This window comes from Fulmarus glacialis, unplaced genomic scaffold, assembly GCF_000690835.1.
Source record: "Fulmarus glacialis isolate BGI_N327 unplaced genomic scaffold, ASM69083v1 scaffold28281, whole genome shotgun sequence".
NCBI lineage: Eukaryota > Metazoa > Chordata > Aves > Procellariiformes > Procellariidae > Fulmarus > Fulmarus glacialis.
The window spans coordinates 1-27,349 of NW_009192581.1; the positions used below are offsets into that span (position 1 = coordinate 1).

Below are 27,349 nucleotides of genomic sequence, written 5' to 3' on the forward strand. Positions count from 1 at the left end.
CCCTCCTCGGCCGCCTTCGGGGTGCCGCTCTGGCAGTGCACGGCGCGCCGCTGGACGCCCCGGCCGCAGGACACCGAGCACTGGAGGAAGGGACAAAAGGTGAGCGGTGGTCCCCGTCGCAGCCGTCACGGTAAGTTCCCGGGGTTCGCCCTCTGCTCTGTGCTCAACGGCAGCGACAGCAATGCTCCAACACCGGCGTTTAAACTTCCAGGTGAGGCTCTTCATTGCACAAGGGGAAAATTTTGCAAGGGCAGAGCAGACAGCTCCGCTGAAGCCAGCGGGAATTTTTGCCGTTGGCTTCAGTGGGGTCAGGATTTCCCGGACAGGATTTCTATTGCAAAAACCTCTGGAGATAGCGGCATTGCTAAACTATCGCAAGGCTCTGCGTATTACTTCTCGGGCACTCAGCTCAAAAAAGTAATAGTTCAAAATGTATCAAATGCCACAAGTGTCACTGGAGTGGACTTTAATGAAACGCAAACTCAGATCATACAGAAGAAAGTCTGGAGTAATAGAGAGGTAAAGGTATGATACAGCTGGGATTTCTTTCAGCATGCAACGAAACATGCACATGCACACAAGCCAGGGAATACTGTTAGTTTGTGAAAATAAGTGTCTTTTTTTAAATTAACTGCATTTCACATTTCCTTCGTTACACTGCGGGCACATTTCTCCCCACTCCTAAGCAGAGCAAGAAAAGCCTGAATTTCTCTGTTTCTCAGACATCGTCAAATTATTATCTACACTTCAATGCTTTTAACAGCTTGTTTTTTCCTTTATGCAACGTTTCTTGTTGTTGTGACTGCACATTGTAAGACATTTAGCAGTACTTAACTTCTCACTGGTATGGGTTCTTTCGGGCTAGATCTTAAAGTATATGATATAGATTTGGAATAAAAAGAATTTGCATTTATAGAAGAAAGCGTGTAAAAATCAAAGGTATGCGTTTAAAACACAGCTATTACGATTAACCATTTGCTGAATTAACAACTAATATAAGCAACCTTATTACTACATTAGGAACTAAGAAAACAAGTTTACAGCCCGTTATTGCAATACCATAAAAGCGAGCCTTCTTAAAGCAGGGAATTAAGCGGCGCCTAACGGGAAAGCAATTCTCTCTTCTGCAGAGTATTCCTCCATAATGCTCCATTTGCTTTACTATCCGAACGTCCCATAAAGCCAAGAGGACCAAAGAAAAGCTGACTGTGAATATTCGCCTGGCTTCAGATATTTGTAAGAGGGTGGGAGTTTTTTTGTGTAACTTTTGAAAGTAGGAGTGAGATTTCTGTCACTGGTGATGCAAATGCTTCCCATATGCTGCACTGCCTCCCTGTGATTAACAGCGCTGTTTGTCCTACACATTCCATAGGGGACAGTTAAACTGAATAATGGCTACAAACTTGAAGAAACACATACACCGGGATCCATACCATGCTCTAAAACGCCTTTAGATTTGCATTTATCGCCCACCTAAAAAGCATATGCCCGGGTATGTTATGATAAGGGAGAGCAAGTCACGCCGTGGCTCTGTCACCGGGGGCTGTGCTGCATGTGACACCCGGGCAGAGCGGGTCTGGGGGGGAGGAGGCTGGTCCCTGGCCGTGCCGGGCAAAGCAGGGCCCTGGGCAAAGCTTCAGACTCATTTCATTGCACGCTTGGGGGGTGAATCTTTGCCCCCATGTAAGCCCATGAGGATAAATGCTGCACCCTGACTGAATCGGTGGGAGGACTCACAGCGGGGGAGCAAGCCCCCGAGGACCCCAGGCCAGGGCTGCCGTGTCCCAGATCGGCCTTTGGAAGAGATTTGAACTCCCCTCCTGCAAGCGAGCAAGCAAGCGAAGAGCTTTTCCTTGGGCTAATTACAAGAGTGTATGCAGGGGAGGCTCTCCCTCGCTGAACAGGCTTCCTAAGTGCACTTGGTGCACCAGATACCATCCAGCCACAGCACCGGAGACAGAAATACCAGTGTGGTCCCGGCCGGAGAAGATGAAGCTACAGGGGCCCACAGGAGGGCTGCGGTGGGGCTGACCCGGCCACCCCAGGGTATTGCTGCTGCCGGAGCACGGAGCCCTGCTGAGGAGGGGGCAACGGCTGCGCCCGGCTTGGGCGAAAATTGGTGAGTCGGGGCCACGGGAGTTTCCCAGCGGATCGAGGCATCCCCTTCTGCGGGGTGCCTCCTCCTGCTGCCTACTGCAGCCTCAGTATTGCTGTGGCTCGGGCTGGATGTATGGCTGGCTTCAAAATAACACCATTATGCTCTCTAACAGAGGCAAGAAAAGGTGAGTTTTAACACCATTTTCATCCTAGCTATTTTAATGCAGAATACTGGTCAGCCAACCTGTGTCTACCTTGGGGAAATAGAGCCGGCTGACGCTGCCAGAAGATATGCTGTTTGGGGGCAGCCAACTTGTGCTGTACTTACATATTCCCCTATGGGATGCCACAAGCCAGACAGCCTGTTTGTCCTTTCTATGGAGTCTATATGTTTTCCCAGGAGTGCTCCTTTCTCCGCTAAGAAAGTCAATCACCAAACTGCCGAGTGCCAGCATGGGGAAGCTCTACCTGATGCTCTACCTGTGTTTTTAAGACAAGGCTGAATTTCAGCCTGTAGCTGAAATATGAAAATACCAGACAGCAGAATAAATATTGGTATTTTTGCTAAGTGAAATGTAAATGGCCATAATTGATACTGCTTAGGAGATGGAAACACATTAAATCTGACATTTCAGTGCAGACACAAGCACATCTAAAACTTGGAGAAAAAGCCTTTTTTCTTTCCTTCTGATTATTACAGATGCATTAAAAATGCTTTGCTGCAGGAAAGTGGATTCATAACAATCTAGAAAAGAATTACCCAGCCTCTGAATACAAAACATCCAGAGAGAAAAAAACTTGGGAGTGGAGCACTTGGCTCAACCGGCTGGGATTAATTTTTAAACCATTCCTGTATTTTTTAATCCTGATTTTTTTAACCATTCCTTTTCCCTAAAGGAAAAGGAAAAAAAACCTAAAAGCACATGCAACAGGTCCTGTGCATATATGGCGACAAAGAGGATGCACTTTTATGGGAAAACCTTGCCTTATTTCTCACGCAGACTTTTGCTGGTTTACCCAGGACAAAAGGCACCCAGCTCACAGCAGCTCAGCTTCGGGATTATCTTTCGGAGGCAATTAGACCTTCAGAAAGCTTTTTTGATAGTATCCAAGTGCAAACTGATCACGGCTCCCTATTTTCAACAGTGGCGCCGGTGATGGGGAAGGTGACACGACGTTTTCGTGCCCATTTAGATCCTGACCTACTGGGTATTCAGAGTGCCAAACCCCTGCCTGTTTCATAGTCTTAATGAGAAGTTCAGCACCCAAATCCACCTTGGCTCCGAGGCATTAAATCTTTTGCAAAGCCGTGCAAGCCCTGCACACCCGTGGCAGGGATGGCCACGGCGGTGCTCTGAACTTCTGACAGCCCCGCTTTTCATCTGTCGCAGGCGAAGAAATGCTGCCAGCACGAGTGAGGATCAGGACGCGAGGAAGCCATGTCAGAGCATTTCATGTGGCTTTAAAAAGCCCAGTTTGATATTGCAGAATGGGTGTTTCTACCCCTTTATTTTTTTCCCCAAGCAAGATGCCGGCTGGCTGGGCACACACAGCATCAGGGACCTGGGCTGAGGAACTGCCCCGCAAGCTGGAAATGCGCTGCCTATTCTTAGTCTTATCATTAGCATACAAATATTCCTTAATTGCCTAGTCACAAGAGATTACCTCAGGCCATAAATCACCTCATCCTCCTATTAACTTGGGTTTCTTTCTCCACTTGCATAAAATGAACTCCGTTCATGCGGTGGAATGTTGGGAATTTTAAAAGGCTTACTTTTATCAATTAACATTAGCGTATTTTAACGCAATCGACAGACCATTGCATTATTATGTTTACAATTATTAGCTGTAAAAAATTGCTTTCAGGAGCAGTCACTTTAAATAAGGTGCAAATGGGATATGACAAGACTCTCTAATAGCCTCACGTTTCTTTTCAGTCTAGCTCCCTGTATAAAACAGAGGTTTAAGTCCTGCAGGTAATAAAGGTAACAATATTGACTTAATTTTCAGTATGGGAGCAGTACTGTGCACTACGCAGGGCTACCTGGGGGCTCCCAGCCGTACCTTGGGTAAAGGACCCAGACCTCAGTAACTGAACCTCCACGGTGAATGCACACTTAGCCCTTTACACACATAACGGCAAATACTGCCATCCTATAAATGCAAAGGTGAGCATTAAAAAAAATATACAAGTCTGAAAACGATCATAGAACATCAATGGGTTTATTGTCTTTTTTAATAGTTGACATTAAACAAGAGTATGCCGTCCTAGTCCTAACATTGGTATGGGTGCCTGTAACGATGTTAATGGTTTATCTTTCAGGGAACTCGCATACAGTGAGAATTGGTGTTTTGTACCTTAATTTGGAAGACAGACCGCAAGAGAACATGATGTTTTACAAGTAACAGTTCATTTAGCCTGGGATTTTCAATAATTCTGCTGATTAGCACACTAATGAGGTAGAGGGAAAAGCAAGGTTCAGAGATAAAATGTGATGCAGCAGATTCAAGGTGATGACAAAGACATTATTTTCAGGAAAAGAAGGATTCAAGCTATGCTTTCAGCAAACAAGATGCTTAATAACTCCAAGCACTTTCACATTTCCAGCAGCCTCTACTCTATGCATCAGTGTCTGACTTGTTAATGAAGCAGAATTCACTGATGAGCTTGTTAAGAAACAAAAGGTAGTGAAAAGCATTTTTAATCAACAGCTCAGATTGTTCTTTAGGCTTTCCCAGGAAGCTGATAATAAAATTAATTTCAGATTTCTCAAAACTAAGGAAGAATTTGCTTGGGATGTGACATAGTTAAATAATAAAGATATTAAAAACATGAATAAATAGTAGATTCTCTTTAATATTATGTACACAGGAATTTGCTTTCAGTTAGATACTAAAAGCAAGTTGCCATGTTTTCAGCTGGTACAAATCAGTGCTGCTCCACTGCTATCCATGAAGCTACACTGTTTTACTCCACCTGAGGATCTGGCCCAAAACTTTTACCCTTGAAAAATTCAAGACGACAGAAGTGATGGGAAAAACAGCTTCTAACCAACTGGATGGAGGAACAATATCAAAGGGTGCAAAAGGTCTCACCTGTCCCCAATCTCCTGCTTTCCACTTCGGACATCTGCCCCCTCTGCATTTCTTTTGCACATTGGGCTTAGCAAGGTGCTTGCAATAATCTTCTTCTACATGCCTCCCTTCCTTTGACAAACAGTACACATTGCGGTGCTTTTGGCCCCTTCCACAGGAGACAGAACACTGTAAATATAAAGTAACAACAGATCAGCTTTCACGCAGGGCCGTCTACACGGTTAGACATGGGCCGTGGCCACCCAGGGCATTTTCTTTTAACTGGACCACAAAGCACATCCCCAGGTCCCTGGCAGCCTACAGGGATACGGAAGGGCAGAATTTAACCGCTGGAAATGCTCTCATTTGCACTTAATATTGCACGATATTCTTGGTCAAAGCCCCCCAAAATGCCAACACCAAAATAGAGAAAGCAGCTGACATTCAGCAGGGATAACAGGCTGGATTCCTGGCATTGCTCCAGCGGTTTCAAAGGAGCAGAGTCATCTTACAGGGATCAAGGCAGGAGCCCTCAGTATCTACTTAGAAAAATTGAAAGGAACCATTTCCATTTACCTTGGCACAAAGGGAGGTCAAATGTTGGTAAATCAGGAGAGTAAAGCGCGATATACACCTTCACAGAGGGAAATAACTGCACAAAGGACAAGGCAGAAGAGAAAAATGCAGTCTTTCCATGTCCTTGGTATTAAAGCTCATGTTTGTTTTACCAGTATAGACTGATTTACTTTTTTTTTTTTTTTTTAATAAACAGACTGAAACCAGGACATACTCATCCTTAAGATTTATGCTTTTTGAAAACAACTCAGAAGGTGGCAAGAAGGCAGAGCCCAAAGAATCAAAGCAAAAAGCAAATCAGCAGGTATGTTAGCTGTAAACTTTGTAGTGAAGCAACTAATTTCAACCTCCCTCTGCAGGTTCACTGAACTTTTTCAAATGTGACCACTTCTGGCATGCAAACCCCAAGCAACTTCACTTTGATTTCAGATTAGTCTCCTCCAAAAGATTTAGGAATCAAAGGGGTCTGGAATCACGACAAGAATTTAATATGACAGTTTCGTGTAGAACAAGCCTCTTACTCAGCATGATGCACCCAGAGACTCAGCTTCAATTTCTTCATTACATGTTATGCAAGTCATTCCATGCTACGTCACAAGCATCCTGGTTTAATCCTTGAGCACAAACACACTGTTTCAACCAGCTCTCAATATAAAATGTTCTGCTTTTTTTTTCAGAGATGAGGCTTCTTCCTTTGTTTTGGAGCCACTCCATCAGTATACTTCCTAAGAAATAAATTACAGCCCAAGCTCTTCCCAGTCTATGAATATATTCGGAACCTAAAAAACTACAATGTATATACGTAGCACCTCTGGAAGTTCCATTAGAATAGAAAAATTGGCATATGCATTGACAGTTGTGATTATTTTAAATTGCAGCACTACTTCCAACTCAATCAGCCGCTATTGTGTTAAGAGGTACACAAAGAACCAGCGAGAGAGCAGTAACTTGCTCCGAAATGGAAAAGTTCAGACCAACGTGGAGAGAAATGGATGTAACTCATAAGATCAGATGTTGCTGCTTAAAAGCTTGCATAAGCAGTGTTCTGAAAAAGGTTGTTTTCCTGCTGCAAGACTATTACAGCTCGATAAAAGGTAGCTGCCGTCCCTTGCCGTCAATAGGGTTTAAGGGCCGATAATGATGCTCCTCTGCAGAGGCGGGAAGCCCGGCCAAAAGATAGGCCAAAAACCCCAAAGAGCAACATTCAACCTCGTGCTGAGAAACAGAGGAAATGCTGTCCCTTGTCCTAAAATAAGACTTTCACGAGTTACCCATATTCATAAACTTCACATTCTTTCTTTAGTATCAACAGAAAGAAGATTGAGTTAACGTTATCCTATTTTTATAAGCCTTCAAATTTCATCAGAAGTTCATTTTTTCATTCTTTCTACATCTCTCCCCAGGCAATGAATGTCAGCAGCAAGAAGGAAATGTCAAATCCTACCAAACCCAGTTATAAACTTCTAATACTTTCATCCATTTACTATCTTTGGACTAAATGCCAGCACTGACACTTCAGCAAAAATTCAGGTGCTCCCCAGTAAGCTCCTCTCCGTGCAGGTTGATGCCACTTTACTGCGACAGCCAAAGCTAGAGAGTAAATTCAAACACTTGACCAGGACTCTCTCTTGCCCCACATCCCGAGCCGGTACAGCCAAGCGCATCTTTCTCTAATTTAAAAAAGTACATTGGATCTGCTACTTATTCTAAAGGAAGAATAACCACGTTGTGCAACAACGCGAGGACGTTTCTGGGGACCTGAAGTTGGTTGATAAATACTTGATCTCACAAATAACATGGTGCTAGTCATTTCCAAAATTGTTATCCCCCTTCTACAAATTGCTTAACTTTGGCGTGGAGCCTGATCCTGACATTTATCTCACCGTCAAACAACAAGACTGCATGCATACCTTGGTGCACTCAGAGGCTGAGGAATAATTTGCCTAATTTTGTTATTACTTAAATGTAATTCCCAAGACACTGGAATTAATGATTTCTATGTCTGTCTTTAATATAAATCAAAGTTAGGCAGCTGTGCATTTTTAGATCATTTGCTTTCATGCACATGTGAGTTATGATCTCATTTGCACTGACAGAAAAGAGAGTTTGAATAATCTAATGTAACCAAGTATCAGAGACTGAAAATTCCTTTGCAAAGAGTCTACTTCATAACTGCCTTCTAATTCAGCTCAGGTATTTCCAACTTCTATTTGGCACGTAGGTTTTAAGCATATGTGAGCCACATGCAGAAAATAATTTAATAGTGGGCTTCATCTCAACGCCACGTGACTTAGGAAAGCAATACACCTAGCTACTGCCATCAGCCTCAGCATTTATTTTGGACCCTGGAGAAACTTTGCATTTCATTAGCGGAACTCTTCATTGCTGCAAACGCTGCCGCCCGCTTATGGTATCTATCAATACCAGTGCCATCATAAGGTAAGCTTTGACCTTGCCTTCTTTAAAACATTTGAAAAGCACAGAGAAAGCCACTCCTTTCATATTCTTCTTTCTTTTTCTTGATTTCTTTCCTATCCCCCACCTCCCATAGAAAATACCTCAAAGTACTAGGGATGGACGGGTGGCTTTCTGTGGAATAACAGCCTCATCCAAGGCTCTTTGAACTCAACCAAAAGACTTCTACAGGTTTTGATCGCTTCTGGATCCAGCCCTGAAGGTGTAGCCAAGGTATTGTATTGACTTTTTCCACTCACCAGCTTCCTAAAGTCAAGAATCACATGCACTGGGGCATGCCCATGGTCAACCCGCCTCTGCCTCCCCTCAAGTGCTTGAAAACCTGTCTCTGAAACGCTATTTCCAGCCTGTGGTAGAGGCACCCCTGGGTGAACCTGGGAGGATAGCCAGGCGTGGAGGATGCTGCGAAAACAACACGTTGTGTTGTTTCTTAAAAAACCCAAGATGATTGTGGCACATAAAATAGTAGAGAAGTACTATTTCAAAAATCAGTTATAGCCATTACACTAAAGACTCTAGTAAACCTTCCTCTTGTTATTATCTTTATTATCTCCTAAACCACCGCAGTCACACCTGGTGCTTTACAGGGAGAATAAGAACAAAAGGACTTTCCTAAGAGCATTAGGATCAAAGCATTTGAGCACAGATTTAAGGGTATTATGTTTATTGCATGATTAGTTTTGTTAACATGCCAAGAACTGGGGATTGGCATGCTGCTGATTTTTTCAAATAAATATACTGCCGCGTTTAAATAAATGCAAGAAAAAAGTTTAAATAAATATGACAAAAATATTTCCATATCAACTGTTTCCAGAAAGGTCAGAACACGATGCTAAATCTCTCCTGCAATGCATCGCTCTGCTCCAGCGCAGCGGCAAGCCTGTGTTTTTGTTTCCACAGAAATTCGTTTTTTGTTTCAGAGTTCAGGAACAACAAAGATTATTCTATTTTACCAAGTACGTGCAAATCGCTTTAAACTAACCCTTGCTACCTTTCCTGTTCTGATATTTTGGAAGATGAGGGTACATCTTGTTCATTAAGACCTCTCGAACATAGGATGACTGCTACCTCATTCACCGGGCTGGTAGCAGGAAAGAAAACCCAAAAGCTCTTAAAAATTTGTATAAAATTCCTGGCTGATTGGGCCCGGGTTCTGACCCTCCTGCAGGAGACCGTGACCTGCTCTTCTGCACGGTGAGCTTGTGCTGCGGCTGTGCCGCTGCCAGGCTGAGGGCTGGCAGCCAGGTCTGGCACCAAAAGGACTCAACAACCCTGGGCACAAACGAGCAAATCTTGGGGAAAAGAAAGAGGCAGCAGAGCTATGGAGCGGCCCTGCTTCTCCTTAATCTTCTGCACCGAATGGGCAAGCTCAACACGGGGCAAAAAAGCAAACCACCGGCAAGAACCTGGGGACATTCTCCCCCAAAAGTGAAAAGTTTCAGAAAATGCTGTCAGACCACTTTTCCAGGCCCCCCGTGCATCAGCCGGTGATTTGGGAGGTATTTGAGATAATGAATGCAAGCTGCGGTGATCACCAAATGAATTCCCAAAGATAGGTATGCTCCGATAGCTCACCAAGGGCAGGGCTGGGGGCTGGGAAGAATTAGCCTAAAAACAGCTTTATCAGATTCTGCCAGGAGCAACTTTTTGGAGGAAATTAAAATCAATCCTTGTAGGTTTAGATTTCCACACATTAAGGATTATATGGAAAGTAAGCGCTTGTAAGTAAGCCCTCGTTCACCCTTTCCAACAATCTGAGCTGAAATATGTGCCAGATGAAATAAAACAGAAAAACGACAGAGCCCTACAACGCTTTACACCCCCTTTCCGTGAGGGGCTGTGCTCCTGGATGTCAGCAAACTTCTCCAACTACGAGCAGAGCCCAACCATGCACCCTCACAGTTACATTTCAGCATCCTATTAGTCGACATCAGCTCTTACTATAACTCATGCCATTGCTATCAGGTGCTGAAATCACAGCCGTATGACATCTGTACCTCTGAAGTCTCTCGAGCACGAAGGACATCAGAAGACACACCACCAAGGAAAGCCTGGATCATTTCTCGCCAGCTGAACCTTTACTAGAAGTCTTAAAATGCCTGAGCCTTTGTGTGTTATCCAGCAACAGAGGCTCTGTGGCATCCAGACCAACTTAATTAGCTTCACAACAGCAAGGTATTTTAGCAGGTAATTGGATTCAGTGAGACAAGCAACGGGCTTAAAACAAGGGTGCAGGTCCATGCTGTGGGTTCTCCAGTGGCCGTAGCACTTCAGGAGGTGGTTAGGAAATATTTGTTCCTAGCTGCTTTAAAACCTTGTTCCTTCCATCTTTAGCATGGTCTCCCGCCCGGCTGCATCGGCACACTAAGACCATCCCTGCAGGGTGGGAATGCGGCGCACGGGGCAGGATTCACCCAGCCGGGCTTTCCTTTCCTGCAAAACTGTAAAAAGGAGCCATACCTGAACACACACAGCTGCAGAGAGCGCGTGGTCATGGTGATTTTAGCTGGTAAGAGGCCAGAAAATACATCTGATTTTTGTACATTTAAAAGGGAAGAGTGGTCTCTACACTCAAGGGAGGGCAACTGGACCAGAGACCCGAGCAAAACAAACCAAAGCATTGCACTGCAGTTTGGGAAAGGCTTTAGAAATGCTTAATCCGTACTGACTTCCCAGAGAAATGGGCAGATTGAAAAAAAAGAATGAACATTAGGGATTTTAAAGTGTATGGTCGAAGTATGTCTGTGAGCATTGCCCAGAACCCCTATGGAAACGTCCCAAGGAGCCCTCGGCATGCAGAAGAGCAGGCTGTGCCCCAGTGTCCCCGAGGAGCGCTCCTCACCCCGGGCACGGGCGAGAGGGAACACCCATGCTGGCTCTCGGGGCAGCGCACGCGGGGTCTCCGTCCTCCGGCTGCTCTGCTCTCAGCTCTGCAGCAGCGGCATAGAGTTTCCCAAGTGATTGTTTGCAAAAGGGAGAAATAAAACGATCCACTAAACCTTCACCTTCGTGCTGCCAAACCAAGCTGCAGAGACTGGCCAGGGACCTGGGATGATGTCTCATAACAGGTTAAAAAAAAAAAAGAAAAGAAAGGGGGGGGAAGGGGGAACTTCTCAAAGAGAAGGATACAACTTGATGTGTTGCTGCAGCAGAAAGAAGACACTGGTGCGTTTGGAGCCTGTTCCTCCAGCAGCACAGACTGCCCCACAGGAAAGGATGCTCTTGGGCTCTTTAACTCCTGCAAGATTTAAGGCTCTGCACACCGAAGTCAATACAATAATTTCCCTGAGCTGGGAAACCTCACAGGATACACATGAGAAAAGCAGCTAACTGCAGCAGGAGGAGAAGCCACGCATCTCCTCTTCTATGGTGTCCACCTAGGAAGCAGCACCTTCTCCCCCTCTTTCCCCCGCCCTGTTGTTACATCCCCTACAAAGGCTTCCCCAGGTGCAGAAATCAGCAGGGCTGTCAACACACAAAGCTGCCTTAAAAGCTGCATCCCTGCCCTGCTCCACGCTGTATCACTTGAACAACAAACAAGCAAAAGCCCCCAAATAGCCACTGCAGGTCTCCCCAGGGAAGGAGGCGTTAGATAGCATTTCCTCAAATTAGGAGGAGTTGTGTGAGCTACCCAAGGACGCTGGTATAATGGGATGTGGAAGGCACTGATGAAGCCTATTTTCCATGCTGTGGCACTTCTAAGAAAGTAGCAATTGAAGCAGCAAGCAGCCTAGGCTAACTGACACTTCATATTTTTAGTGAACAGCTGTATTATAATGCCATTTAGAAGTCCCATTCAAGAATAGGATTCCTCCGTGTTGGATGGAGTGAAACACAAAGTAGAGAGCTCTCCAAGGAACGTCAGCCCTATTGCACAGGTGTGTGTCACACCAGGGGTTTGCAGGAGCGCTGGGCGGCTTCTTGCTCCTCGGTTTTATACAGAAAAATCTCGGCTTAATGCACTAGGGATCAAATACTGTTTGCCAGCCTGCATACGGGCTCGGGCATCAGACAGATTTTCATCCATGCTGCTTGCTCACTCGCCTTCCCTGTGAGCGAGTAAAAATTAAAACATGACTAGAGCATTAAGTGCCTTTGGAACAAGGTTGAGTACATCGTTTTGCCTTAATGACTGCACAAATCAGTCACCAGGAAAGTTAGAAACACAGTAAATGTCTTTGTGCTTAGTGTCCCTCATCATCCACGCATCCTTGTTTCTAAATGGTGCAATCCCTAGGATCTGAGCAACAGCAATTATTGCAGTTCGGGGTACACAGTGTGAATGTGGAACGTGGGCAAAAAACACACGCAGATCTCCCAGCGCCTCGCTCAGGGGTCTGCTTGAAGATGCTGAACTTCACAGCTCATCCTCGAAAGCATGTTACTGCTCCAACGTGTCTCCTGCAGTCTAACACGTTTCAATTACCGCACTCAAAGCCAGTGCTTTGGGAGACAAATGTTCCCAGCAATTGCCCTTCTATTTACTGCTTTATTTCTCCTCTGTGTGTGAGCATGCGCGTATGTGCGCGTATAGGAGGTCTGCAGACTTTACGAAGCCAGCAGCCATGGAGGGGCCAACCAAGACTGAAGCCAGTCATCGCCCAACAGCCGTCCCACCACTTCTTGTTCAAGTTCAGGCCAGCTGTGCGCAGCCTAGAACATGCCCATCTCATTGAGAAAACCTGTAAGGGGAGGTGCAAAAAGGCAACCGTGAAGGCACACCAAACGCAGCCAAACAGCCGCCGTACTTCTTTGGGAGGAGAAAGGCAAGTATTTTACAGTAGGTTAGTACAGAAACATGGGTTGGGCTGTACATGGTAAGAAACATCAGTGAATGCTAATGGAGTTACCTGCTCTGACTGGGAGAATGTACTGAGGAACTTGGGAAAGGCTGCAACATCTCGGGGCGGGGGAAAAGAGAAAAGTTTCAAGATACAAGAAAATAACCTTCCTGAGTCCAACCCCTGGTCCGGCTTGCGTCTGTCCTGGCAGTGGCAGGAGAGCAGACGAGACTGGCCATTCTCTGCAGCTCATTACCCTGGCACTTCCCCAGCGTTCGGTCATTGGATTAAGGGAGGTTAGAGGGGACACTGCTTTTACTTCTCCATCAGACTAAAAGACTTAACCACCAGGTCAGATCGCAATGGGTGCAAAGACTAACGGGTGCCTGCAAGGGAGGAGCGTGGATTGCAACAGCTGAGCACGAAGTTGCAGGAAATCCCTCCTGCGAGGAGCTGAGCCAGCAAAGCACTTAAGTGCAGGCACAGTGTTAAGCACACGGTGCCGCAGGGTGGTCCCTCACCTGCAGTGTAGCAGATGGGCTTCGACGGTTGTTTTCCTGCTCATGGACCATCAACACTAGCAAACAGGAGACAGCAGAACCGATAGCAAAAGTATACCTATATAGTTCTCCTTATTTAAGGAGAAACAGAAGTGCCAATGAAAGATGTCCGGTGATAATAGGCAAACAACAAGAATGGAAAGGAAAATAAAAATTGGAGATTTTAGAGTAGCAAGAGAGGAATAAAGTGATGTTCCTCTGCCAGGCAACTGGGCACCGCTGGCTTCACCCACCTGTCATTGGCTTAGAGCCACCAGCTGTGGCTCTGAGTCTCAGCAGGGATGGTGGGCATCGAGCCGAGGAAAGAGCCACAGAAGCATCCATCATTGCTACCGCGGAGAAGCAATGGGCTGAAACTCTACAACCAAAATCTCAACTGCATTTACCCTCTGGGATGAGCTCCAAGAAGGGCACGAGACAGTGAATAGGTGGATGGTAAGACGGCTGTGCCCATCCCAGCTATCAGCCAGGGATGTGCAGTTTTGGAGGGTGGCTGAAGCTGGGCACTGGCAGTGGGATGCTCTGGATGGGTGACACACAGCAGGGAGTAGAGGACACACAGCAAACGGGTCTGGTTTGCTTTTTTAAACAAGAGCAAAGAGATCTGCACTGTCAAAGGTCTTTTTCTGACCGGGGAACCAAAGCAGACAACTTCTTGCCTTTCATCAGCTCACCAAACGGGCAGTCCCTGGAGTCAGTCGGTCTGGGTGATCCTAGAGGGGAGACAGCCAGGAACCCAAGAGGGGCAACAGCCTTGGTGGGCCAGCCTAAGCGTACAGTAAACAGCTCCGAGACAGAGACAGCTTCAGACAGATGGCTGGGGATAGCCATAGGCTACCAAGTTCTCCTTTTGGTCTGGATCAGCTTTATTCAATCTTCACTAAGGCATCTATTTCTATCTGTTTTTCTAAAGGCATGCAAGCCACCCAGTGCATCCCTCTGCCTGGGTTACGGCTGCTGGGACCATACTGCAGCCTTCCTCTGCTGCGGCAGCATTTGTCCTTCCCCCCAGGCTCTCGGGGTAGGATTGTTTTTATTAGTTTTCTGATAATACCTGGCACTACAGAGAAATACAGACTTGCTGTCGGAGTCTCAGAGCCTGAATGAACATCGTATGAATGAAGGACAGAAAAAGCAACGTGAATCACTGAGTGACTGGAGAGTTCAGCGTGCCTATCACTTCATTTTCAAGGGTGGCTTTGTTATTGCAAAAACACGTGTAAAGAATCATACAGCAGCTCAGTAATGCTACTGTCACAGCAAATTCATTTTCTGCAGAAGAGAGGAAGAGAACAGCAGAGTTATATACACTTGCAACCAAATCTGCCCCGGGTTATCACTTCTGCCTTAGCAAGAGCTGACATCCTGCCTGCTAAGAATATTATCAGAACAACAACATGGAGAATATTGCTGTTGAACAGCCTATTTTCAGCCAGCTTCATGAGGAGGGCATTTCGTAAACAACACGTTGGGGACTTTGACAGAATTAAATACAAATAACCTGAACTTTCCATTAACACCAATTTTAAGATTAAAATTCCTGAGCACCAGCTCCCTGACAAGGATGTTGGCCAGGCAGTCCTCCCGCTTCCCACCGAGTCCGGAGCCCCTTCCCCGCTACCTGCATCCCTGTGCACAGCCGAAGAGCCCTGCAAAGCCATCACTGCCAGCAGCTTCCACCTCCGGCTAAGGGGATACGGCATCGTTGTCCTAACCCAAACCTCAATTCACACCGACAGTAACAAAGTTTGGAGCTTAGCCAGATAATATTCTACTTATTTTACGCGAAGCTTCCAATTCTTCATTGTTAGATCAAAAGGCTCTCAAAGACTAAGATACCAGCATTTCTGCCTGTTCGATAAACAGCTGGGAAGCACACACCGCTGTTTTGCAGGTACACAAGCATTGCATTAGCAGCTAGAACTTTTGATACCCAAGAGCAATAAGTACCTGACAAAGAAGATTCTTTTAAAAATTACAAAAGTCTTGGGGGGGGAAGGGGGGGGGAAATCAAGCCCTAAAACCCACCCACCAACCGATTTTCCAGAAGTCAAATTCAAATGATTACTATCCCACTGCAGTGAAGTCCAGATGACTCACCCGACTGAACCAGGACAGGGTGCTGTGAGATATAATTGTTTTACCTTATCTGTGCCCGTTTCCTAACTCGGAAAGAATGAGAAGCCCATGACAAGTGAATTCAGCATTATTCATAAATTGTATCAGGATACAGCTGTATATTATGGTAAACTCTACAGCACCAAAATTTCATGGAGATTATTGCAAGGAGCAGATCTGCTCCAAGAGAAGTGGGTTCAGCCCCGGGTTTTAAGCGAAGCGATGGATAATATTCTCCGTGAGCATCTCCCTCGTTCCAGAGAACATGGCGAGATTTCCTCTCAGTATTCAAGAGCATGTATGGAGATCTGCGTTCATACCATAAGGCATTCAGAGGAGAAAAAACACTCTCTGTATCCTGGTGACAGTCTCTGCATGTTTTCTAAAGCGTTATTTTAATAAAAAGGTCAGGTCTATCACATGGCATACAATTCTGCGGTGTTTAAATACATGTTCTTAAATAAGCAAGGAAATAAAGTGTCACCTCCTCGTAGTCCTCTTTGAACTTACATTATAATGACAAGGCATCTCACCAGTCTCCTGTTATAGAATTATCGTTTACATACAGAATCTGTTTATTCATTTAATTATCTCTTTAAAAACTGGATTTAACCAGTCAGATAAAATCACTTGTTTACTGTCTAAAATCCCAGTGGAATTTTGCCTGAGGACTGAGGGTTGGACTCTTCAGACTCTCTCTGCTTTAATTTGTGTGTATTTTATAGTACTAATTTCACTGAAACTTGAGTGAAGCTAAGCCAATCAGAGGCTTGCAAGAAATTAGTTATCCCAACTTCATAATTCAGACATTTAACTGTGTTTTTTTAATTATTGAGAATCACAGTTTCTGTTGGAGAACAAAGCAAGTAAAAGAAAAGCAAGTCAAAAGATGGGACATTGCAGTACCATTTCAGAAAATTTAGTAAAAGTTACCAAAACTGCTTAATTTAGCAAAAGACTCAAGAAATCATTATACAAATTCATTTATGATTACATTCTACTTGTCTTTAATTTTCACTGTTCAACATTAACATTAAACATCGTAAATGTATGCAATATTTATATAAAATTAAATAACAATATTGGAAAAATAAATACACTTTTACATAAATACATAAATCCATACTGCTGAAAAGTTTCAGCTAATACTATACTCTTGTTTCAAAAGTGACCAAAAAAAATATGGTAGTGACACTCCATCCCAACAGATGAAGTATGTACAGCTACAGAATGATGTTTGCAACCGACGACAGAGCTAAAGCAAATCCAGGTGATACCACACTAAAGAAAAAAAATTTGGACGTTACTACCTACAGTAGTAGCACGAGGTAGACATATATGGGGAGTATTTTGCAGGAGGGACACGAAGCCCTGTTGACCCCATAGATACAATTCAGTCTTCAAACAGCTCTGGGGTCCCCTACGTCAGAGCCAAATGACACCTCGGTAGCAAGACCTGAAAAATCAAGTCATTTTGTGGCAACGACTGGGGCTGAGCTCCGCAGCCCCTTCGCCTGGGGAGGCGGGGGGAGATGCCGCAGGCAGGACAGGATGCCCCTGCCCTCTTGCCTGTTTGCCCGCCGTCCCACACGCTCCCAGGAGACCGAGCAAGGACAACCCACCAAGGTTAACACAACTTAGTAGAGTCAAGGGAATTTTTCCCGGGTGAAAAAACCCAACCCCAAACCAAAATCCAGGACCGCACCCCGCATTTCCAAGACGGAGGAGCAGACGCAGCCCTGGAGCCTGCTCCTGAACAGCTGTGAAGAGGCTGAACGCTGAGCGACACCAAAATGCAACGCAACTCTGTCCACACCTTTGGTTCTTGCAAATGGTCCAGCACAGGTAACACAGGTTGGCAGCAACTCCCAGCCGGTAACTCTGCGGGGAAGCCACCGCAGGGGTTGCTAGCTCTGCTTAGCTCACCTCGCTCATTTTTAGCACCAACTACATCAGCGTGCAAGTGATACATTAGCACCTCAAATGAAATATTTCGTATCGCTGTCCCTTGTACTGGTGAAGCACCGTATAAACACCAGTTCAGCAGTTTTATGGCTATTGCATAACTCACTGAGGTATGGTAAAAACACTGAGGAGCGTTACGGAAGGCATCTGCGTTACTGAAAGCACCCGCAGAAACAAGAGTGCGGTTACGTTTTAGCAAGATGACTTTTCAAACCATGACAATTAAGGAAGTCCAATACATTACAAACAGGCCTCTTTTTTTCTTTTCCTATAAAGTGCTTTTGAGTCAGATTAATTTTTTTTTTTTTTTAAAATCTTCTTCAAATGCTTTTACAACAAAATACACAATAAAGGTCGACATTTGTTTGAAGGCCACTCCAAAACCAGCAGGTCCGTGGATTCCAGCATGCCCGAAGCGGCCCAGGCGGCACTCGCCTTGGCGCAGGGCTCAGCCCCGTGCTGCGCACCGGGGCTCCGCGCCGAGCAGAAGGTGCTGCTCTGGGCAGGGAGAATTTCAAAGCCGTGGGATCCAAAATAGCATCCCAGCCCCCTGGCTCAGGGCTGCTCTGCCATCGCAAGAGCATCTCTGTAGCAGACTCCTCCCGCGGCAAAGGAGCAGTGTAAGGCAACTCTGCTCCAAACGCTGTTTTGTTATTAGAAAACTCCCAGGGTTTTAAGCCTTCCACCACCTTGCTGATCCCTTGCTGACTTAATGGTATCTAGAGGAGCAGCTGGAGATCAGGCCAGACCATAACTCTCCAGAACCAGAGAGATGCATGAGAATAGCTTACAGGTGCCTTTGCACAGTACATCACACTCGTATTATATATACACGGGAAAAGAAATAGAACACGGGTGTGAACGCTCACGCGTTTCTATATAGCTGTGTGTGGGAGCAGGTAGGGACACGCACACACATCTATACATATTTGTACATGCTTGGGAGTTGATGCAATTTAGTACACATTTTCCCCTGTCATCTTGCTTTCGGCAGAGAACACGCGACTGGTAAACCAGTAGGTGCACAGTGCGGTATTACCATTAAATATCAGAACAATTTCACTTCAATGGAAATGTGCTGCTTAAATGCCAGGTTTAAATCCATATGCAAAGAACTCAGTCAGAACCAGACTCACAATGCACAGCGCTTGCAGAGTGTAATAAAATGGACATAGGTGGCTACTTAGCAGAAAGTGCCTTTTAAATTAAAGGACTCGAGCTCCCCTAATGTAAGCCCTTCCTGAACAGGTGTTATTCTGAATATACTGTCAATAATCCTCTTTAAGTGCAGTTTTAAGACACGAAGCATTAGCACCTTGGTTTGAAGCAAATTAAATCTGTTGTTACGGGATATCCACAAAACTGTTCACAAAGAGAAAGAGTTTATGGTCGTACCGAGCTCCAAGGACCAGCGCTCCAGGCAGCATCTCTAGGACAGTCCTGCACATTGCACTGCTCTCTGTCCGGTGGCTTGTCAAGGATTTCACAGCTCAGATCCGTAAACCTTTCTCCATTAGGGCGCTGGCACACCACCAGCCGTGTTCTTGTCCCTGCCCCGCATGGCTTCGTGCACTGGAAGTCAGCAGAGGACAGAGCAATCACTGCCTGGGCAGCAAAAATACTGCCGACCGGTCGCTCGAAGCACTAGCACCTCTCAAGACCCAACTGTTGATTCTGTTCCCAACCAACCCACTCCGGCCAAATCCCCCCCAAACGCTGCATGAGCTTCAGACGGGGCATCAGCCGCTTCAGCTTCTCTCTTCCTAAAGCTGTTTGTGCTGCTCCACAATGATACTGCCAGACCCAGCGTGATACTGGAGGTTAACGTCTCTAATTGCTCATCTCAGATGAATTTTCAGAAGGGAGCAGTGTTTTTATTAAGAAAAAAGGCCTTCAGTTAAACTAGACTTCTCTTAAAAAGAAAAAAAAAAGAAAAAAAAACCCTCAATTTTTGTAGAATTTGCTTTTGCCGGGGAAGAAAATTTTCCCATGAGAAATGGAAAGAAAAACACCACCAAGCAGTTGCTAGGGTTCACTCATTTATCAGAGGCTGCCTTTTGTGCTCCCATCTTTCTAATAAATGTCACCGCAATATCCCCTTCTTCTCCCATTTTTCAGCCACCCGCTAATGAAAGCCTTCCCCTGCGCAGGGAGCCCAGGACGAACGGTGCACTCACCTCGCCCCAGTTGCCATAAGCCCACTGAGGACAGGGGCCAGATTCGCACGATCTCTGCTCCATGGGTTTGCTTTTCTCATCGCAGTTATTTGCGGTGTATCCGTTTTCATCCTGGCATACCACGACCCGCCGCTGGAACCCCCCCGCACACGTGCTAGAGCACTGGAAGACACAATTGCCCACGGCTTCATTGAGTCCAGGAAAAATTCTGCATTCCCAGCTCCTTCCCAGTGCCTTGCACCGTGGGAATGAGCAGCTAGAAATTTAATACAGCTAACAGGCATTATTAACTTCAAAACCCAGCTATTACTAATAGCAGTGCAATGACTTAGGTGCTGAGTAAGCAAAGAAAATAAACATGAGCCTAGTTTTAAGCAGGTGAGTAATCCCCACTGCCTTTAATGCAGTGTTTGACATCCCATTTGTGCTTAATTCTCTTTAGGGACTTCTGTGATAAAGCGTTGCAAACTGGCTGGGGTGAGAGGAGCTGGCATCATGGCTTCGCTGTGCTTTGGCAACAGCTCTGCACAGCTGTAAATGTCCCGGGAGATGGCTCAGAAGCAGAGGTTGGCCTTTGCCTCATGGAAAATGATGCCGTCAGCTTTCTGCCTGGAGAGCCTTGAAGATACGAGGTGTGAGAGGCTGAGAAGTGATGCTTGCACTTGTTCGTGTGAGCAGACAGCAGAAAGAGGGGAAAAGGGTCCCTCTTTTCCCTACGCGGTGATGTTAAGAAAAGCCTGGATTAGCCCAGGGGGGAACAAAAAAAAAACAAAACAAAAAACCAGGCAGAAATAAGAAAATCAGGGCACTTACAGCACCCCAGGGGCCAATCCTCCACTGATTGCCTCCCGGAATATCTGCACGGTTTCGGTTCGGGCTGCCTCCGGGGTGCAGTTTCAGGCGATGATCCGGATAGAGGAAAGGGTGGATGGGCCTGCCGTAGTCATGGCTGTTTGGATGACAGGGAGACATGGAGCAGTCTTGCTCGGTGGCAGGGAGGTCGTCTGGATCGCACTCACTCCTATCCACCAGCTGGTCACTGTAATTGATGCAGATCACTTGTCGCGTTGCCTTACCTTGACCACAAGTCACCGAGCACTGCATTACAGTGGGAAAAGGAGACACAGTCACATTTCCAGCTTTGAAAACCAGGCAGACAGCTATTGCAAATAACGAACAGCAGAAAACCTTAATCTCCCCAGTTATAAAAGGGCAAGCGTGACAGATTAATGAAACTCGTTTCCAGCAACGAGGTCTATAAGGCTCTCCTGCAAGAGACAGCGTGATGCTTACAGAGCTCCACTCCAAGGCCTTCCACTGCCCGCACGGCGTCACGGTGCACATTTCCGTGGCTGACGGCTTCGGGAGGTGGAAACAAGCTGACTCGTCGGCCACCGAGCCCTGGTCATCTCGACAGCTGACGTATCTCATCCGGGTACCCTTCCCGCACGTTGCGGAGCACTAGGGAAGAGCAACAAGCACTCCACTAGAAAGTTTCCTGATACGTATATTACAAGGGCTTTGGAACAAAAAGTCAGTCAAATGCACTTAAAAATAACACACTGCCTACTGTAAAATAATCCTGAAAGTATTACAATACACGCTTACCGGTGTCCAGGATCCAAATCTCCACTGTGTCCTGTGAATGCCCGATATGGATCTCTTGGCTTCGGGACTATTTGGATGGGGAGGACATGCTGCTATTTCACAGTCCTGTACATGAAATACACGAGGGAAAAGAGGGAAACAAAGAATTTGCAGACGTTTCAGTTAAACTACTTCCTCTTTAATGTAATTATCAACCACACACAATGTCTTGAAAATCTGTGACCTGCATGCTTGTGTGTTGGCAGGCTTTGAATCAGCAAAATTTGGTATCAATACCCCAAGGGCTTCATATGCAGAACCTTGGTGGACTTCTGACTTATTAGGAACTCTACAATAGGGATCCCTATAACCATGTGCCATCTCCATGCATTAAAACCAGATGTTTTTGAGGCAAAAGATGAAAGTTCATTAAGAGAGTTCTGGTATGAACACACATCTGCAAAGCAGCAACTTTATCTCCCTTCAAAGCTCCCTTCCTTCAGCGCGAGACCTGCAGCCCACTTAATAAAGGTTACGCTGCTGAGCTGATTGCAGCCCTTTGATTCCCTGCAGCCCACCAGACCACCTATATCCATGTGCTGATCTTCACCACACACTAAGCATGCAAGGTTTTGGGGACGGGCATGTCATTCTGCTCAGCCTTGGCACGGTGCCTAACAGGAGGGTTCTGGTCCTGTCTGGACCTCCTGGGAGGTCTGGCGACAGGAATGATGAATAACCATGACTTTACTCCATGAGCCTACAAGTAGTCATAGCCAAAAAGGAAATTAATACTGATCGTCACTGCAAGGGAGAGAGCGGCTCTTGACAAATGGCATAAACGATTTCCGCATTGCTGTGATTTTACTTACACTGGAGATGTGCGTGCGAAGTGATGGCTGATGACAAGCGGGTTTGTTACCCCTTGACTATAGTGCAATTGGTCTCCATACATGGGAAAAACAGCCCTTTCCTAAATGTTGTGGCCTTAGTTAAACTCTGTGAAGTCATGCGGGACTGAAGCTGGGTAGGGCATCGGCACTACCACTTCCCTAGATGACAGACGGTAACGTTCTGCTTTATTCAACTCCTTCAGACACCACGGACACATCCTCTGCTTGAAAAGGGAATTTACACGGTTGCTTCCAAGTACCAGTGAACACAGCATGGAAAGCCTCTTCAGCAAATTTGCAAAGGGTGTGCAACATTTCTCAGTTTATCCAGCCAGGGGGGACGCATCTGGAACTGTAGCTGGCACATACACTATATTGTCACGTGCAGCAGACAAGAAATGGTGGCCCCTAATCGTCACTTGTACCACACAGCAACGGTCCTGCAGCCAAGTGAGCCCTGACTGCAGCCAGGCATCCCAGACCCCGTGCAAGCCAAAGGAAGCGTACCCTTCTACTCTCTGGTTGTCTTCCATATTTATCTACTGCTGCTTCTTCAGCTCACGAGCTCTTAGAGGACCAAGACACTGCTCCGCATGGGCAGAGCCTTTGCTGCAGCAAGACATCCCCTGAAGCTGCAGCCTGGATGCCTCCGTACGCACGGTGGCAAAAGACGGGGACGGGACAGCAGGATTTACCTGGGTGTCTGTTGGCCTGGTTGCAGCATTGCACTCATTATCATCCACCACTGACACGTAGGTGCCCACGACACACTTCACCGCTCTCATCTGGTAGCCTTGGCCACAGGTCATGGTGCACTGGGAGAGGAGAGACGGGAGAAAGAAGTGTTGGGTCTGAGTAGCTGCTTCGGTTAGGAAGTATTAATCAGCCCAGCCTGTGTTTAGGCACACAGCATGAGCAGCAAAAATAAAACCCAGCTTCCCTTCTGGTTTCTCTCCACTTCATGCATTTTAGCTTTAAATTAGGTCAAAGTTTTAATTCACTGTGCCCACCAGAGCCTCGCACGCTTCACTTGCTTCCTCGGGAATGAAAGTGCGAGTGTTTAAATGATATACTTTGCTGCACACAGTAAATCATAGTCTGGTAGAACCTGCATCATATCCTCCTTTAAAAGTGGTTGTTCAGCCCCATGGTAGCACAGGCGGCTAATGAATAATTTTGCTGATGGGAAATAAGTCTGACTGGGACAACTGGTCTGGGTTTGTTGCTTTTTTTTTTTTTTTAAGTCAAGAGCTAACAGCTTTCTGGAAAAGGAGATGCCAGAACACGCCGGGAGAAATAAGTAACTTGTATTTTAACAGAAAAAAACCCTCACCAACCCAGAAACTGGAAAATATTAAAAGCAACAAAAGCTATGCAATGGGAACAGCTTTTCTGTGAAAATTAGGCTGTATATTTACGTGCTTAAATAGGGATTTAGGAGTGTAAACTTGGAAACCCCTTTTTTGAAAATCACCGCCAATTTAATATGACGCAGACTAAATTTAGCACAAAGGGCAGGTACTGTTATTGCTGCCCATCCACTGAACCCAAGCAAACAGAGAGCTGCTTTGGCGTGCAAATCAATTAACACAGTTACGCCGCTGAATTTGGATGAAAGGGGAGCGCCCAGGCTCGGCCACCAGCACCCAGGTCCCACCGGCCCGGAGCCCCGCGGCAGCTCTGCGGTACCTGGCCCCACGGCCCCACTTGCCACGAAGCACACTCTTGCTGCTGGCACGTCTGCACTGACTCCGGCTTCGTTTCGGGATCGCAAAACCTGTCGTTTAATCGATCTTCTCCAAACTGGCACCAGATCTGGCGGTGTTTATGCCCTTTTCCACAGGTGACCAGGCACTGCGAGGAGCAAAGCGCAAGCTCAGGCGGTGCTGGGGATGCGCTGCCAGCTCAGCACCCGCCCTGCCGCTGAAAAAGAAACCTGGAGACCCGCTGCAAATCACTGATTAAAAACTGGTGCCGAGAGGCGGCTATTTAGCTAATGACCACGTCCACTGGAAAACACACGAGTGTCTTGCAAGGAGACGGGATTTTGCTCTCAGGAGGTGGTCCAGAGCAGAGGCTGGAGTGTGGAGAGCACAGCCAGGCTGGGACGCTTCAGCACGGGCAAAGCAAGAACCATGAAGGCTCTTTACTTCCAGCAGCTGTAAGATGTAGGGCAAAGCCACAGCACTGCCTGATAGGGCTTTAGCTGTGCACAACGGGCTGCCAAAGGCTTGCAGAAAAACTTGCTCGACTCTGAGTGTATGCAATAAGGGTCTCGGCTCCTGCAGGCTGTAAGCGCCTCTTCCACTGCTCCAGCATGGCTCAGGCTGGCAGCAGCTCGACCCAGAAGACAGATATTTTTCAGAGAACAATCCCTGTTCCCATTTAATTGCTTTCATTATTTCCTAAAAGAATGTGATTCACAGAAGCAAGAGCTATTTGGCCACAAAGGTGAGGAGCAGCCTTTGAAAACTGTTCTCCAGCATCCCTGGTCCTGCTGCAGGGAAAAGGCTATCAAAGATTCGGTTTTGTTGCATTGCGAAGGACACCAGCAGCAGTGGAAGAGGTAATAGTAATAAACAGCAGGGAGAGGGCTGAGCAAGGTATTAGTAGGGTGAAACCCTGCCCTACAGCGACAGCCAGAGCTGCCAGGCCTTGTGAGGACGATCCTAAGGGAAAATGAGGGCAGAAGGTATTTTTCTTCCTAAAGCTGCAGAGGAACCGTGGAAAAACTGGGGAGAAATTACTGCAGGCTTGGAGAGGAATTAACCCCCTGTGGCTCTGCAGAGAGGAAATCGGCCACTTGACCAGTGGTGACACGGCAGTGGCTTGGCTGCTTGCCTCAAGCCTCCCTGTGCACAGGCTTGGGCAGACCTTCTGCAGGAGGCACGGTGCCACCACAGCCCGGGGCACGGCACTTGCAGGCCACGCAGACAAAACACGAGGGATGAGCAGGGACAGAGATATCTCTTTGCAGGCACCAGCCCCTCAGGGTGGAGGACCAGCAGAGCGAGCCCACCCTGGTGACCAGCACCTACCTCGGACCAGTCGCCCGTTTTCCACTGGGGGCACAAGAAGTCGCTGCATCGCTGCACCGTCAGCTTCTCCTGCTGACTGCACTTGCTGTCATCCAGGACGTCGTTGTAGGTGTTCACGCACATGGCTCGCCGCCGCCGCGTCCCCCCCCCGCCGCTCTTGGAGCACTGGGAAAGAGAGACACTGAGTAAATAATTTCTGCCGTTCTATTACGGGCTGAGAGCTCATTTATTTCCTTCTCCCCCTCTTGCAGTCAGGACTGTGAAGAGACTGCAGAAAACCTCCAGAAGAACAATTTGTACTTTAAGTAACAGGCTGTTACTTTATATATTCCTTTAAAAATCCAATCTTGCTAAGCTTAATAAAATCTCGCGGCAATGAGTTTCACAAATTCATTTTGGGTTATAACCCCATTATTACTTGTACAAGTGTTGCCTTTCAGTCCTCCCAAATGGCTGTTGCTTGTTCTCATTTTAGGAGAGATTAATTCTCTCTAACCAGCCTGCCTCCCTTCACCATGCCCTCCCTGAAAAGCCCCGGGCTCGTCATTCTCTCGGTTCTAGGTCTGCATTCAGGAATATTCTCGGCCATAGAAAAGTATTCTGCTAAAAAGCGTAAAGGAAACAAGTTTCAGAAGTCCTCCACTGATGGTAACACAACCTCCTGCCTCCTGCCAGCGGGGCTGGCTGTGATGGGGGAAGACAGCCAGCAGGGCTCAGCCTAACGAAAACAGACCTTGGGATGCTTAAAAGTGTAAATTCATTGCAGTGGAAAACGAGGAGTACCAGGCTGATCTGGACTACAGTGTCCTCCAGAAAAAGCAATGGAAGCAGAATCACTGTGGCCAACTTCTATATGCTGTATGCAACCTGAACAGCCTGACAGCCCCATGCGAGGAGAAGACAGCGTCTGCCGTACCGCTGAGCATCCCTTACCTCGGTCCAGGCCGAGTACCGCCACCCTCCCACGTTACAGTCTCCAGTGCACTTCTCCCTCGTGCTCGGCTTGGGCTGGCTGCTGCAGAAGCGGTCGTCGACCTTCTCTATCTTCCCCTCCAGCCTGCTGTACTTGGAGCAGTAGATCTCCAGGGTGCGGTACCCCAGCCCGCACTGGGCCGTGCACTCGCTCTTCCTCGCGACGTGCCACCTGAGCCGAGGAGAGCAAATGTCAGCCCCGGTGAGGCAAAAACCCACGAGCCCACGCGAAGGCACCTGCCTTGGGGAGGGATCTCGTCGACCTTCTCTATCTTCCCCTCCAGCCTGCTGTACTTGGAGCAGTAGATCTCCAGGGTGCGGTACCCCAGCCCGCACTGGGCCGTGCACTCGCTCTTCCTCGCGACGTGCCACCTGAGCCGAGGAGAGCAAATGTCAGCCCCGGTGAGGCAAAAACCCACGAGCCCACGCGAAGGCACCTGCCTTGGGGAGGGATCGAAATGTGCTCGGGGGTGTTCGACATACATAGGGAATATATGCTCTTGAACTGGAAGTTTTGGCTCTTTACAGTACTTCCCAAAGCTCTGTGGCTTCCACAAATACGAAGCAATTAACCCTGGCATTGCTCCTTGGGGGAAGGAACTGTCACCATGTCCCTCTTACGGGCAGCAAAGCCACACTGCGACCCTGCGGGACCACGCAAGGCAGCGGGGGGAGTCCGTGGCCGAGCAAGGAGCAGTGCTTTGAAGGCTTTCTGCCCCACGTTCCCCTGCAGGAGTGCCACCTCCGCCTCTAGAAACTAAAAGCTGAAAAATACAGCGTCAGAAAACGATCTGCACAGGCTTGAAAGGTGGGACAAGGCACTCCACACGGCAGGACGCCTGCAAAACAGTTTCAGCTCTCCGAAGTGCGAACGAATGACTTGCTCCAAGACACACGAGCCCCAGAGGCGTCAGCAGGGATGTGGGGTGTTCCCTCTGGACAGACAGACTCCCACCCTGGTGCCTCCTTCCCGGGATGGGCAACAAGGGCTGGTGCTGGTGGCCCTCAAGGGGATACACCCCTGTTTTACATCAG

The 27,349-nt window shown here is 47.1% G+C and overlaps 1 protein-coding gene across 1 annotated transcript; it reads right to left on the reverse strand.

The window, feature by feature from the left end:
* Window positions 1-11: 11 nt before the first annotated feature.
* LOC104072402 (A disintegrin and metalloproteinase with thrombospondin motifs 9-like) lies at window positions 12-26,686 on the reverse strand (the record flags this gene model as incomplete). Its single annotated transcript, XM_009587138.1, has 12 exons — window positions 12-80; window positions 5,194-5,361; window positions 19,043-19,219; window positions 19,825-19,986; window positions 20,638-20,922; window positions 21,118-21,285; window positions 21,433-21,537; window positions 23,000-23,119; window positions 23,994-24,158; window positions 25,343-25,507; window positions 26,276-26,486; window positions 26,552-26,686. Coding segments are annotated over 12 exons (1,930 nt in total), but the record flags the coding sequence as incomplete, so codon positions are not given.
* Window positions 26,687-27,349: the final 663 nt, after the last annotated feature.